We start from the raw sequence: 15,572 nt of genomic DNA on the forward strand, positions 1-15,572 counted from the left end.
CAATATACGGCTCTGATCAGCACGGAGCGTCCAAGTACACCAGGAGAGCACACGCGCAGACCCGTGACGAAAAGTATGCAGCAGACGAAAAAGGGAGCGGACGAGCGGCTTGCATGCTTTCGCATTCACAACTTGTAAGGAATGCTTAGGTGTACCTCGATCTTTTTGTCACGAATGACAATTGACGAGGCAGTAAGTAACGAAAAAAAAACTGAACGTTTAATATGGCGAACTTGCGCCAAAACAGAAAAGGAGCGGAAGATACCAACAGAGCGTTGTGCACGTCGAAGTCAGCGTAGCAGCAGGTTTGAGTGCAAGAGTGAAACTGATCCCGGATCGCCACGTGGAGCCCCTTATGTACATGCTTGGGCTTCTGGAACGGTCAGCGCAGAAGGTTTGGCGTGTAGAAAATTCAAACCTCGAACCAGCAACATGGCTCTCAAATTTACCAGGACGTGACATTTACAGAAATAGCAGAAAGGTGCGTCCGCTCCCAGGCACCGATCCTTGGCCCTTTGGCGTCGGAGCCAAGCACGATAACCGTTCGGTCACTGGTGCGCTTGCTCGGAGACGCGCATGGCAATATTTCAAAACCGTAGCACGAAAACCGGGAGAAAACAAAGTAGCCATGTCCACATAATCTGACTCATTTATTGATGCAGTATTAAAGTATAACAATAGAAGATATAAAAATAAGTCGCCGGTCGAGCCGGAACACGGGGAGAGGGGGGAAACATTCCACACGCACAGTCCACACAATATCCTTCCAACAGTATACCGCCTAAGAACAAACGTCACGAAAGCGTCGTGCCTCCTCCACCCCAAAAGGGGGTGCACCAACATGGCCGCCGACACTGTAGTCTCTGTTCAAAGAGGCTGCACCAATACAGCTGTCCACAGAAAACACGGCGGTTTCGCCCTCGGACAGGACCGTTCCGCTCAGAGGGGAAAAAAAAAAGGGGGAGGGCGGGCAAAACGTGAAAGAACCTTCGTGAGCAATTCGTAACCGGCGTTTTGTTTTGTCATTTGTACAAAAAAGAGCCTCTTTCGTAGTGCACAATTCCGTCGCGACCCCTCTCAATATACCGCCGTCTCGCACGAAAACGAGGCACGTCAAAAAAAAAATCAAGGCGGGGGAGAAAACAAGGCACGTAAAAAAGAAGGCGGACGCGTGGTACTTGGCAGAGGCTGGCCCTCCTAGGGCTGGCCGTCCTCCGTCAGGGACTCCTCGGGCATCGAGATGGGGCTCTCGTCGCCGGAGGCCGTTGGCACTGAGCCGCGCTTGAACATGCGGCTGGTGGCACCGCTAGAGGCACCTGTTCGCCTGCGGGGAACGTGCGGAAGAGAAACACGTCGACACAGGCGAGCACTGCGGTACAACTTCTTTATGAGACTTACCGTATTTATTTGAATATAAGGCGGTCACGATTATAAGGCGAGGGGGCAGTTGAAGGACCCAAGAAAAAGAAAAAAAAAGTCATATTGCTATACTGAGCTTCGAATATAAGGCGGGGTATGACTTTGAGATTATGGATTATGGAAAAAAAACCTCGCCTTATATTCAAATAAATACGGTAGCAAAGAGATGAAAAAGCTAGTGGTGAGTCCCTTCGTTTTAGTGTGAGCTTGGCAAGAGTTTGGTGAGAACCAAGTTAGTGAGGTGCAAGTTTGGTGAGTTCAGTGAGAATTTTGTGGGTTTAGTGAGAGGTTGGTGTGAGTTTAGTGAGAGTTTGGAGAGTTTAGTGCGAGTTTGGCGAGTCTAGTGCGAGTCTAGCGAGAGTCTGGTATGAGTCTAGTGCGAATTTGGCGAGTTTAGCAAGAGTTGGGTAAGACTAACGCGGGTTTGGTGAGGGTCAAGCGAGTGTTTGACGAGTTTAGGGCGAGCATGTTAGACCAAAACAGGTCTGCTTGCTTGTGGCACACATCTGTACGACATGCCTGCCGTTTCGTAACAACAGAATCAGATTTTTTTCGCAATTTCCTAACTTGAAGAGCAGGTTTCACAACTCCAAGGTCTTTTTTATGTTGACTTATGTGACCATTGAAAAGAAACAATTTGTAATAGCAGTCACGCCAGTTCACATTCAAACCGTGGGGAACAGGCTAGGAATCTCGCCCAGTCTATGCTCCGTGGTTCCAATATATGCACATGCAGCACAACTCAGATTGTAATACCAGTAGGACCTTTCTACAGTAACAACTCAGAGCAAAGACATGAATATGGTGAAGCAGAGGAAGTATGCTCGTGTTAACAGTAACGGTATCGTAGGTACTGGCACAGATAACTTATGGATAGAGCAACACACATTTCCTGAAATATTGACTACTATGGAGATTCTACTGTATGAAACAAGGCAAATGAGATTAAGGTTCTAATGAGGTCAAAGTGCATTCTAACCTCATTTATTGACTTCTGCTGCAACGAATTAAGGAGAGCAAAAGAAGGAACTGTGATGCGAGGGTATGCTAATTAACGTAATGTCCAGAGAGATGCCCCACCCCCCCAAAAAATAACTTACCCCTATTTCTACCTCTACCTGCTTTTTTTTAAACACCGAAAGCTAGCCCACACTTATTATTTATAGCGTTGCGATCAATTATGACCTCGGCGTAAATGCGTCTAGATAGCTATGGCAGGATATAAGCTAACATTGCTGACTGAGAAGTGCAGTTATCTTTGCTTCACTGCCCCTTGCCACGACAGATTTGGCGGGAACACAATCTAAGATAGCCTTTTTCAACTTTTCTTAATTGCACTCCGAAAGTGTATGCGCCCACTCCTTATTTCCGCCCGATTTTAGGCGGGCTGTCTCCCGGTAAATTATGGTAGATTACGATTCCACTTAACTAGTAGAGTCCATGAAGTAGCCTAAGCAGAGATTCAACTGTACTCCATCACCGGTGAGACTCTTGCATCAGCTGCACCGCAGTGAAGGTAAGATGAGTGCAGAAGGCAGTGTGTCAAACCCACCTGAGCTTGCTGCGGGCGGCGTTGAGGTCGCTCTGTAGCTTCTCGTTGAACTCCTGCACCTCCTCGAGCTCTCGCTGCAGCTTGCGCCGCTGCGCCTTCTCCCTCGAGCACTCCTCGTCCACCTCGTCAAGCTGGCGCTTCAGGTTCTTCATGCGGTTGTTCGTCTTCTCCACCTGAGGGGGGAAGAACGCAGGTGCCATGAACGTCACAAATGTGGCATCGCCGCAGAAAGATGCCCACGACGTTCCTGAACGAGGTCTGAATCCCCTACTGCACGTTTGCATAGAGTAGAGACACTGCTTCTTGTTCGACGATACTAGCTTCTGTAATACGGCTTTCATCCTCCTATCGCAAAACTAAGATTAATTTTAATTAATTTTGTTCTGACTTGATTAGGAAAGTATAATAAAGAGAAAAAGAAAAAGGTGTTTCGAGTTTTATGCAGTCCTTTTTTTCAGTTACAGTTCAAAAACACACAATTTTGCGTTCTTTTCGGGTTTTTTTTTTTTTTTTCTAATCAAGTTAACCAATACACTTGTTGAATTTATAACAATTTCCTATTGCCGTCATCATACTAAAACTACGAGAAGTCAGTGGTGTCTACACAATAAAACAGGTCCCTGCTCAAGACATATCTGACATGCTGACAGCCACAAAGCACAAACCAGAGGTTTGTGCATCTATGCTGAATAAGACAAAGCATAAATGCTCTAATCAGTTACCTCGCTCTGGAGCAGCAAGCACACAACATCGTGCCGCTGCAGACTAATCAAGGACCGAAAATGCCTGTGCTTAATCAGCGTTACCAAATTTCTTGCAATAGCAGCAGGTATAAGCAGACCATTCAGTCTGTTAGCAACAAATTTGTGCTGTCATAACGGTGCACGTAAACCGTTACAAGAGGTGTGGTAGAGCACCTGTACCGAAAAACTCTAAGATGGCAACCATTCCATATTTTCTCCGTAAACTACCTCCACCACAATGCTCCGAAACAGCAACTGTTTTGCATTTACTCAGCGCGGCACCTCCACCTGAACATTCCAGAACGGTAACAGTTTCATAATGTTCTCAGTACGGCACCTCCTCTGTAACGTTCCGATACGGCAAGTGTCTATCAGTACCTGTTCCTTGAACTGGTCGGCGTGCCGCCTCTCGTCTTCCACCTGGATCAAGGACTCCTTGAGGCGCTTCTCCATCTTGCGCACCGTTCGCATGGCCGCCTGCTTCTCCCTGCAGGGACACGGACCACTTTGGAGAACCGCAAGAGAAATACCTTCCCAAATTCAAAAGCTCGGCAACAAAAGCATCATTTTGTTTATGTAAATATTCTCATGGAGGCAATGAACAGCCACGCACACCTATTTCTTTCCATGAGAGTGAAGTTCTAAAAGTAAGAACATACAGGAAGCACACATTTAAAGTTATCCTTCCCATCCGCTAGCCTTTTAGGTGCTTTCGACGAGCACAATCACAAATAAGCCGGACCTGGTGCGACCTATTTTCGTTGTTTGGATCCATACTCTGACAACACTACGTCGAATTAATGTGCAACAAGTTACCCGACGAGGCCCAAACACCCATAGCGCGTAGAGACGGCTCCCAACTTGAAAAACGCTGCCTACGCTATGCTACATTTCACCGTAGCTCAGCAAAGGTCTAAAGTTGTGGCCGGACAGAGCGAAGCACACGACAAGGTGTCACGGCTCCGCTCTTCTCGCAGTGAGGCGTCGTGTGCTTTGCTTCGCTGCTCCGACTGACCGAAGGCTGCCGTAGTCTTCACTCTTCGCCAAACTACGCCGAAACGGAGGAAAGACGAGGACGTCTGCGGCTTCGAGAGCACCGCTTGCAACCTGCAACCAGAGTTCAGTGCGACGCTGCGGGACCTGGAGCACGTCTTCAACCAGTGCGTTTACCGAGTCCTCAAAAGTGGCGTCCCGATTTCAGCCCGACGATGTCGTAGCAGTGGTACAACAGTGGAAGGTTAAGGCAGTCGACAAGAAACGAAGGAGACGCGAAATGAAAAGCAGCAACAACGGAGGCCCTCGCGTCTGCTCACCTTTTTTGCCAGCATTCCTACGACCAACTACCAATATTGCGACCTTCGACGCCGTAACACGCTGGCCCCTAGGACGCAGTGTGTTGCCACTTCGGGACTACTTTCGGAGCATGGGAGGGTGATGGGACAAAAAACGCGCTACAGTCGTCGGCTGGGAGAACGGCAAGAGACGTCCTCCGAATGCCCGAAACCTCCAGCACGCAGCCCGCGTCTTCAGCCGTTATCGCCTCCTCGACGGCGGCCAAAGACGCGTCTCGACGCGCAGGAACAGCCAACCTCAGACTCACTGCTCAGCCTGGTCGAGCTGCTCCTCGACCTGTGCCAGCCGGCTCTCCAGCTGCGCCTGGGCACCCCGCAGCTTGGACTTGTGGGCAGACTCCACCTCCTGCAGCTTGGCGCGCAGCTCCTTCATCTGCCGCTCCTGCACCAGGGCGTTGTTCTCGAGCCGCTGGGACGTGCCCCGCTCCGCCGTCAGGTCGGCAGTCAGCTGGTCCACCTGCGCGGAGCACCGGAGCCCGGGGTCGGATCGCCGCATCGTCACCCTCCCCTTCAATGCCGACGTTGCCGAAGCGGTAAACGCACGAGGGAGAAATCTCGGCGATTTCTAAGCAATGTCATCATGAGACGAAAGCGTCACACTTTTGCAATGTGGCGCGCGACGTCAGCTCCCAGGCAGAGGGGAGGCTCGGGCATTACAAACAATCCGCGTTTCGTGGCTCGTCAGTCTGCTTTTAATATCGCATCATTGGAAGCTTCGGTGCCCAGTGTGGAAATGACTGTATTCGTCTGTGGTGGTGTAAGTGGCGTGAAGAAAGGAAACCGATAAATTCTACCGCTAGTGCCGACATCCCTCCCACCAGCACCCCGTCCGTGCAAACGACGAGGAGGGAGTTGCGCCCGTTGATGGCGTCACGCCCACCCCTCCGCAGATTTCTCCGCCGGATGAATGCCGCTCTACATTAATGAAGAGTCGAGAGACAACCGACCTGCGCCTGCATCTTGCGGTATTTTTCGTGCAGGATCTCTGCATTGCTCTGCTCCTCCTCCAGCTCCTCTTCCATGGCGTGCATCTTGGCCTCCAGCTTGCGCTTGTCCTCGAGCAGCAGGGACCTGTAGGGCACACGAGAGCCATTTTTTTTAGTCGACAAAGTTGAGAAGAACAATTAGAGGAAAGGGCTTCGAATCTCTGGCTCGGATTCCCAGCAAAGTTTTGCAGCCACTCGTTCAAACTTCGTCAGGCGACTTCGTGCCGCAGTTTTAGAGGGTCGACGTTTGGCCATAATCTCTCAACGATTGTAACGCCAAACATTTTGAGCGTGCGTGGTAGTGAAAGGGCCAATCTGCATTAAGTCGTCAGAAACAAATCACAAAGCTAACAAGAGTTTGTAGACAGAACTTGAAAAAGGAACCTCCCAAAGTGTCTCAAAATAGTAGCAGACATTTTGCCAAGCGACTTTGACAAGGGGCATTGGCAAGGGGCGTTAACAAGGCATTTCAGCAAGGGACTTGGATAAGGGACCCTGGCCGAGGGACCCTGGCCGCGGGACCCTGGCCGAGGGACCCTGGCCGAGGGACCCTGGCCGAGGGACCCTGACCGAGGGACCCTGACCGAAGGACCCTGACCGAAGGACCCTGACCGAAGGACCCTGACCGAAGGACCCTGACCGTGGGATTTTAGCTAAGGGACTTTAGCTAAGGGACTTTAGCTAAGGGACTTTAGCTAAGGGAGTCTGCAAGCTTTCTTAATTAAGCCTCTTGGCAAAATAGTTGCTGTCACTCATAAACTTTTCAAACTAGCCTGCAACATTCCTGACATTCATCAGAAGGAAGCGGTGCCTCGAAAGAGGGGACCTTCCAGTCTCACCCCTTGGAGGCGGTGCTGCCGATCTCGTCCTGCAGCTCGTCCCTCTCGCCCTCGGCTGTTCTCCGAGCCCTCTCCGAGGAGGCCAGGTCCTCCTGGAGTTGCACCAGCTCCGCCTCCAGACCCTTGGCCCGCTTTTCAGCCTCCTTTGTCTGCGCCTGGAGCTCCTCCCGCGACGACCTTGCCTCCTCGGCTTCCCGCTGCCAGTCCTTGGCCTGCACCTAGAAACCGAGGCGGGCATGAGGACAGAGGTGCTTCGGTCGTGGCGACTATGGACAATGTGCCATCGTTCCGCAAGTTTTATTCTTCGTTATTTGTCACCAGAAGGGTTCTTGCCTAGAAATGCTCTAGCCTAGAAACGTTCTAGCCCAAGGAAGTTCTACCTTAGGAAGGTTCTAACCTGGAAAGATTCTACCTAAGGAAGGTTCTACAACTCTACAAACGTTCTACCCTAGGTTCTGCTTTACATGGAGTCTACTACTACACACAAACTCTGAACGGCAATGGTGTAACTCATAGAAAGGAATTGTGGCAGCTTGAACAGTTGCGCAATGCGATGGTCCCAGCTCCTCCAGATGCTCAGCGCAGCCCCTCCCCTGCTTACCTGCAGCCTCTTGAGCTGCCGAAGCGCCTCCTCCTTGGCCTTGCCAAGGGAGTCCATCTGGCGGTCTGCTTCCTGGAGGTCAGACTCAAGCTTCTTGCGCAGTGTCAGCGCCGCAGACCTCTGCTTGCGCTCCTCGTCCAGTTCGGCCTCGAGGTCGCGAACCTGGTGGCCCCCCCAATGTTCACGTCAATCAAGGTACGGTTAGCCAGCGTGCTGCTGGCGAAGGGTTCACTTTGCTTCTCCTGTCGTGCAATAATTTACACAAAAATGACTGGCTTTGAAGCTTTGGTTGCAGGGTAAAAAAACACCCCAACAGGAAGTGTCGATCAGAGGACGCCCAGGCAGTGTATAGCCGATGAAGGGCCGACCTTGCTTTTTCCGCCCTGCTATCAGTGCAACACAAATAAATGACAGGCTTCAAAGTCTCGGTCGAAGAGTACAAGAAACACCAACAGTGAACGACGGTCAAGAAATGGCTAGCAGGCATGTTGCCCAACAAAAAACAGACTTTGCTTTTCCCGCTGTGTAATCACAGTGACAAATGAACGGTTGCAGAGGCTGACCAAGAGGGAGTAAATCAGTGATCGGCCGAGAGGCTGACAGTGAAAGTCGGTCAAGGAATGGCTAACTAGTGTGTCGCCAACCAAGGGCCGATTTTGGTTTCCCTGCCATGCAACTGCAACGCAAAATAAATCACTCGCTTCAAAATTTTGGTTGTCAAGGTTGGCCAATGCAAAAGTTTACCAAGGTTGTCGACCTTTACCTCTAAAATGCATAAAATGCGGGAGAGATTATTTAAATCTGTTTGGAAGACATCAAGCAATCGGAAGTTTCTTGCAGTAGAGAGTTCCGTTAAAATGCGTTCCGCACTAAGGATAAAAGGGGATTTTCTTAGATTGCTTTTTTCCTCGCCACGCTCTTCGCAACGAAAACTAAACTACTGCTCATGCACGTCGCTATCCTCGCCTGCAGGGATCCGGACCTTGTAGTCAGGTGTGGAGAGCGTTGCAGGACGTCGGAAACGACCCGAGAAGCCTCCCCAATCGTAAACGAAGGGTGACTCGTCGGGATCACCGACCTGCTTGGCGAGGGCCCTCCGCTTCTCCTCGGACTGCTCGTCCCTGGCCTGCAGGTCCCGCTCGTGCTGGGCCTTGAGCGCCTGCAGGGTCACGTCCAGCCGGAGCTTGGCGTCCTCGGCCAGTTGCAGCTCGTCCTCCAGCTCCTCCAGACGAGTCTTCTGGGCCGCCAGCTGGTTCTCCAGGGACCGCTTGGCCTTCTCGAGGTCGTGCACCTGAAGGGAATGGAGGCAGAGAGGAGTGAGCGGCCGTCGAGTGGACAGGGAAGAATGTCCGCGGGCTCCAGATTATGGTCGTAGTGAGGCGGTCGCGCTCTCAATCTTTCTGCACTCGAGCTCTGTAAGCTCCGACGTAAAAGGAAGGTGAGCCCCTACTTGGCACGCCCGCAACTCGGCGCGGTCACAGCTCGGCCTGCTATGACCGAGGGCCGAGCGAGGGCACGAAGTTTCTCTATTTATTTCGCGGAACACGGCCTTCATAGGAGAAACCTTGAAATGCTCTCGCATTTCACATAACGCAGTCCTGTTCTTTTTTAACGTAAGCTTCGACAGAGATTTATTTTTTGGTGGGTCAGAATAAGAAAAAGGGGACGCCGAGACTGCCAAATCTGTGAAAGAAATTAAGTCCAAAACAAAAACCAAAAAACCCCCAATAAACCCCCAAAGTCGAAGCAAAATAAACCCCGAAAGCAGGAAATCCCGGTTCCAACAGTCAACGCGGAGTGGCTGCACTCACGTTGCGGTCGGCCGTGCCCTGGGAGTTCATGAGGTCGTCCAGCTCCATCTGGAGCTGCTTGCGGGACCGCTCCAGCTCCTCCAGGGAGTCCTGCCGCTCCTCCAGCTCCCGCACCAGGGACAGGATGCGGGTCTCCTTCTCCCTCGACTCGCGCTCCGCATTGTCTCGCTCCGCTGCCAGGCGCTCCGACACCGCCTTCTCTTCCGCCAGCAGCTGGTCAAACTTGCGCTGCTTCTTCTCTAGTTCCACAACCTAAAACATATAAAGCGGAAAAAAAAAAATGGCCATTACATACATAGAATATCACGTCTTCAAACTGGAGCCACTGATTCTTCCCAGGATAAACACACTCACAAGCTTCATCTCAGAACCGCATCATGGTACTGTATCGACAGCATCAAAATGGCAACTTGGTGCGAATCAAACCAAGAAGGCAAAGAGGCAGCATTTTGTTTTCTGCTGTCTAGATTACGACCAACTTGAACAAACAGCCCCCGAAAAAATAAATCTGCCTATCACCTTCTGACTGGTTGCAAACCACCAACACAACAGCTCCCGTTTTTTTTTTTTTTTTTTTTTTTTTTTTTTTTTTTTTTTTTTTTTTTTTGTGTATTTTTATTTGTTGGCTTTAGGGCAACCAACATGGGAATCAGAAAATGCGACTGATCCAAATTACGAATGCGATGACACCCTGTTCATTACGTGGTAGCCTTAATAAAAAGCAGCAGGTGTTTAGAGACACGTCGAAAATTAAGACGCCGCATAAGAAATTACATTGCGAAGGATATTGAGCTCGGGAAAGGCTACGGGCCTCAAGGCGATATTGAAAGCATTAAATGAACCAAGCACCAAAGTCTGCACTTATACGTATTTGAGTTTTCTGGATCCAGTCACACACAAAAATTTTAAGTCGGGCAAAAGAGAAAAACCTGCCGTAAAAATACCGAGCATCCGCCCATTTTACGATAAGTGCCCACCCTTAATTCTGCAAAATTTAGAAAACATACAAAAGACATATCTTTACATATTTTTGACCTAACACATCTCACAGTTTTACACAATTATCTCCAAATTTTGAGTGTGTGCTTGCTCGGGGTTTGGTATAATGTTTTACATTACTTTCTTTCGGTCCTACAACAGTATCGCTACAAACATTCCCCGACGTCCATTTTCAAGACCTTTTACAACAAGAATGCTTCACCTTTTTCAAAGAATTTACAAAGGAGGCAGGAGGATCCTCGCACTACACTTTTCCAAACCCGGACAGGTCTGATCTTCTCGCCGCAAAGCACCACTTCGAAAGAAAAGGGAGAGACGTCCGTCACCTTGGTGCGCTGGCTCTCGAGCTCGACATTGACGTCCTCGACCTCGGCCTGGAGCTTCCTCTTGGACTTGTCCAGTTTGTCCGCGAGCCCCTGCAGCTCCTGCAGCTGCCTCTGCAGCGCCTCAGAGTCCTTCTGGCTTTTCTTGCGGGCGTCCTCCGCCAGGGCCAGCTGCTCCCCTTCCTCATCGGCCTTCTTCTTCGCATCGGCCACCTGTGCAATGTGCAAAGGGGACGGCATCGTCGGCGAAAGAGGCAGGCGCCGAGGCAAACCAGACCGCGCATCGGCTCGTTGCGCGTCGGGCGGACAACTACGGGCTTTGATTTCTCAATTGGCTGATCGGAGAGTGCAAGCGCGAGCATTTCTGACAAGAGCAGAAAGTTTACTTAGGCCAGGGATGGGCTGTATTTCAAGTACAAGTATTTGAAATACGTATTTTAAATACTTTGTGTATTTTGCATTTGTATTTAATTACAAATTGGGTAATGTATTTTACGTGTGCATTTAAATACTAAAACATGGGTATTTCAAATACAATTGTAATTAAATACAATTTTGAGGACGAAAATACATTTCTCAAATTTATTGTCACGACTAATTTTGCTCATCCTAAGACGTGTCCAGAGCAGGAAGAAAACTACATTCTGCACCGAATGCAGTGTCTCTCAATCAAGCACAGGGGTTTAGTGACTGTGATTACGGTGCTAGTCCAGGGCAAGAATAGTGACGAAATCGATGTTCACAGGCAGACTGGCTAAATAAGTGCCTGTGACAACTTGTGATGCTTTCCAGCCTGATTTCCATCCACAATTTTGCCTGGAACATTCTGAATGCGCGGGTCGTCAGATTTTCGTAACTGGTGCGAGTTGCAACAATAAAACATTCTCTGGCTAGTTCTGCACGTCTTGGTTGTCTCGGTTCTTTGTTGGTCTATAGCAAAATGTAATCGACAAAAAAAGCTGCTAGAAGCTCTGTACTTTTTCACCTATTACCTCCAAGCTGATTATGTTTTCTTGTGATTATATTTCTATTACGTTACTAGAGCCTCGCACACTAACTTCCGAATGTGCGATGCAAAATTAAAATGAGACACCCGGAAACCCGTTGCAAGTGCCCTGAAGTCGCTGACGCAAATTTTGAGGATTGTATTTGGAAAAGTATTTGGAGGAGACCAAATACATTTGGTTATATTTGTATCTTGTACTTAAATGCTTTTTAGGAAATGTAATTATATTTGTAATTAAAGCAGCTGTGCAACGATATTCAATTGGAATGTTTTTCTCTCTACACGAGCTTACTGGCACACCTGGGACTCAAGGATACTCACACGCAACGCCATTGGCCAAGAAACTCCTTTGTTGCGGTGTAATTTCAAGGACAAAAGCGATCATTTTCATTCAATCTCTCCTTTGCAAAATTTGATGACGTAACTCGGGGATCGCAGTACACCCAAGTGACGATATTTGAATGCGGTTCATAGATTGGACCCGAGCATTGCGTGGGCACTCGACTTGGGCTCGTGACAATTGCTAGCTCGAGAAGCATTCGGGTTGTGACCCGTGTCCAATCGCTGCAACGACGACAACAGCCGAGCCATAACAATGTCTGGAACTCAGCGCGTGTCCTGCGCTTTGCCAACCCCAGCGCGTGGCTATGATCAACACTGGCGGCATATAATCGGCTCCAGATCACGTGGCCGCTTGTTCTGGCTGCGAGTTGAGGGGGTGAACGCTGCTCGTTTTTCTTCAATTTTTTTCTGGGACTTCTATTGCGTGGGGTGAAAAACGAACGCGTGTTTCATAGGTCATTAACGTTAGGGATCCGTTTTAAGCGGTATTTGCGCAGAGTACAAAAATTGTTGCGTAGCTCCTTTAAATACATTTGTGACAAAGTATTTTTTATTTGTATTTCGATACATATTTGCACGTATTTTGCCCATCCCTGACTTAGGCTAATGCAATCGTAACAGACCCTTTCCGAAATCCCATCGGGTAACATTAGCAGTCACCCGACGGGACTTTAGCGGCATTCGGCAGGACAAATCGGGCGTGCGTCATTGTCTTTTAGATGTTGTTTCATACTTACTACGCGACCATTTCAAAGCTACCGGCAGAGGCACGTGGCTCGGCCTTGCAGTTCGTTTGCACACACTCTCGAGCGAGCGAGCGAGCGAGCGAGAGAGAGAGAGAGAGAGAGAAAAAGAAAGAAAGGTCGCGCGAATTCCACACGCTCAGGTCGGCAACCCCGACAGCGTTGCACACCAACTACGAAATGTAGTAGAGTACTTATCCAATTCCAAAATTTTTCTTTTTTTTAGACAAATATACCTAAGTGCTGCTAGCACGCCAGAATCTGATACAGAACCAGAATGTTAGGATCGGCCAATACGATACGTCCGACGTGGGGGCGGCCCGAGACTTGCCTGCTGGGTGAGGGCCACGATCTGCTTCTCCATGTTGCGCTTGGCCTCCTCCTCCTCGTCCAGCTGTTCCTGGAGGCTCGTCCGCTCTCCCTCCAGCTGACGCAGCCGGGAGCTCAGGGCCAGCTTCTGCTTCGTCTCTTCTTGGAGCAGGTCCTGCATGAGGGGAACGCGTAAGAGACCAACGAGCCCCGGCCTCTCACGAGTTGGAGGGCGGGCCTTGCTTCGGAGAACGCAAGAATTGCCGCGCCCTCGCGACAATGCTCGCGGCGAGAGATCGATTTCGGTGTTCTGTCGATGCGAGTCCATCTGACCAGAGTGTTAGAATGTGGGGCGGCCTTCGTTTCTGGAAGCCAACAGATCACTGTTCATACTCCCAGGTCCCTTTAAAGAAACCCACTGAAAAGAAAAAAGAAAACATTTCTTCAAAACAATCTGGTCGAGTCAAAAAATAAACTCTACGCAAACAATAAACAAAAATTAACTTTTTTCAGAGCGTTTCATTGACGGCGCGAGAAGCGATCTAGTCGGTAGTCGCCTCCTTTCCACTTGTTGTCTCTCTTGGCAGTTCGGGCACTTGGAGGAGAGCTGGATCGGCTTGGCCATCACGTTGAGAAGCGTGTGCTTGACCTTTTCGTTGAGGTAAAAAGAGTGTATGACCATTCTGCGACGTCATGAACTTTGCGCGGAGAATTTAAAATAAATCTCGCGCCGTCAATATTGCTCTAAACAAAAACTTTCAGCCTTTCCACTCTGGTAAAGACGAAAGACCAGCAGAGCTGTACTATGGTGGGACGACCTCAAGGACAATGCCTAGAGGACGATGTCTAGGATGACCTCGAGGACGACTTCTAGGACGACCTGTAACACAACGCCTATGACGACCTCAGGGAGGACGTCTAGGACGATTTTAGAGAGGATGTCTAGGACGACCTTAGGGACGACGTCTAGGACAACCTCAAGGACGACCTCTAGATCAACTTCTAGGACGACCTCGAGGTCAATTCTAGGACGATGTCTAGGACGACCTCAAGGATAACTTCTAGGACGACCTTGAGCACAACCTCTCGGACATCAGGGACGACGTCTAGGACAACCTCAAGGATGACTTCTAGGGCTACCTCAAGGAAGACACCTAGAGAAATTCAGCCTTCCCACTCTGGTGAAAACCAGAGTGGAAAGGCTGGAAAGGTTACTGCCATCTATCAGTGACGGCGGCAACCAGCAAGCCAGTTGTCTGGTTGTTGCCGTCACTCATGGATGGCGGTAGCTGTTCAGAGTTTTGCGTCGATATTTATTTGTCTACGGACACAAAACTGGGGAAACTAGCCCTTAACAGCTCCGCTGTAAAAATTTTCCACATAAAACTTATTTGACATGCGTGTCCCAACCAGACTGTTAAAAAAAAAAAAGAAACATTTTTCTTTTCAGTGGCCTTTAAAGGTATAACTTCATAAAAAAAAACTGCATGTTTTTAGTAAAAAAAAATTTTTTTTACTACATAGGCACGGTAAGTGCCAGTTTGACGATGTATATGGGTCTTATGGCACAATGTCAACGGAGTCTACGCTGCTCCAAACTTGACTGAACAGTAAACACACGTGGGCAAATATTTCACAAAAGAAAAAATTTACGAGCTATTTAGTGTTAGCAGGGAAAGCTAGAACGCAGTCAAATGAAACTAGGAGCTCAAATGCAATTGGCAGTACTATACACATACCTCAACTTCGCTTCACTATTATTATCTTCACTATAAGGTGGTTCTACCGAAACATAAAAAATAAGCTCTTGAGAAATAAAAAAAAATTATAAAGACAAACAAGAAACAGTGACATGACATTTCTACTGCCGCAAACAAACAGGTAGTACAGTCGAAACTCTAATTCAAACTCTCTTAATTCAAACTTGCGATAATTCAAACTAACATGCAGGTCCCATACTATGTGTCTCTATGGGAGGTAACTCCCGGTAATTCAAACTGCATTATTCAAACAAATTTTCGTTCCCCCTCGAGTATGAATTAACGAGATTCGACTGCATCAACCTTCAACCTCTAATCGGTCAACCATCACCAGGTCGAGCAGATGCCAACACACCTGGACCTCTGCCAGCTGTGACTCGAGCGTCTGGGAGCTCTTGATGGACAGGGAAGCCCGCGACTCCAGCTCCTCCAGGGCCGTGCTCGCCTGGTCGTACTCCCCTTGGAGCCGGGTACAGCGCTCCACGGCGTCGCTCCGGGACCGCTCCAGCTCGGCCAGCTTCACAGACAGCTCCTGGAGCTGGAACTCGAGGGCCTTGCGCCGGCGGTCAGACTCCTGCCGCGCCGAGCTCAGGGCCTTGATTTCGTTCGCCATGTCTACGTTCTCAGCCTCCAGGTTGCCCTTCTGCTTTTCCAGCGTCGCCTTCGCCTGTTGGGACCCCGCCGAGACGGGATGTAAGTCGGCAGAAGGTGGTCCACGCAAAGAGAGAGGTCGGCAACTGACCGGTAAGACATGCAACTTGACGGAAAACTGGCTGTGCACCAAAGA

The 15,572-nt window shown here is 49.4% G+C and overlaps 1 protein-coding gene across 2 annotated transcripts in view; it reads right to left on the reverse strand.

The window, feature by feature from the left end:
* Positions 1 to 631: 631 nt before the first annotated feature.
* The window catches only part of LOC115327205 (myosin heavy chain, non-muscle), a 77,828-nt gene continuing 62,887 nt past the window's right edge, over positions 632 to 15,572 (reverse strand). For both annotated transcript variants that reach the window (XM_029988152.4, XM_029988151.4), the window contains 12 exons: positions 15,141 to 15,452; positions 13,048 to 13,200; positions 10,629 to 10,838; positions 9,304 to 9,555; positions 8,571 to 8,783; positions 7,493 to 7,654; positions 6,892 to 7,109; positions 6,014 to 6,137; positions 5,315 to 5,523; positions 4,093 to 4,201; positions 2,972 to 3,144; positions 632 to 1,324 (listed from right to left, as the gene is read on the reverse strand). In XM_029988152.4, the coding sequence (XP_029844012.1) occupies positions 1,198 to 1,324; positions 2,972 to 3,144; positions 4,093 to 4,201; positions 5,315 to 5,523; positions 6,014 to 6,137; positions 6,892 to 7,109; positions 7,493 to 7,654; positions 8,571 to 8,783; positions 9,304 to 9,555; positions 10,629 to 10,838; positions 13,048 to 13,200; positions 15,141 to 15,452 (2,262 nt within the window). In that variant the 3' untranslated portion in view covers positions 632 to 1,197. The remainder of the gene's footprint in view (positions 1,325 to 2,971; positions 3,145 to 4,092; positions 4,202 to 5,314; positions 5,524 to 6,013; positions 6,138 to 6,891; positions 7,110 to 7,492; positions 7,655 to 8,570; positions 8,784 to 9,303; positions 9,556 to 10,628; positions 10,839 to 13,047; positions 13,201 to 15,140; positions 15,453 to 15,572) is intronic.

This window comes from Ixodes scapularis, unplaced genomic scaffold (genome assembly GCF_016920785.2).
Source record: "Ixodes scapularis isolate PalLabHiFi unplaced genomic scaffold, ASM1692078v2 PGA_scaffold6__148_contigs__length_123643588, whole genome shotgun sequence".
NCBI lineage: Eukaryota > Metazoa > Arthropoda > Arachnida > Ixodida > Ixodidae > Ixodes > Ixodes scapularis.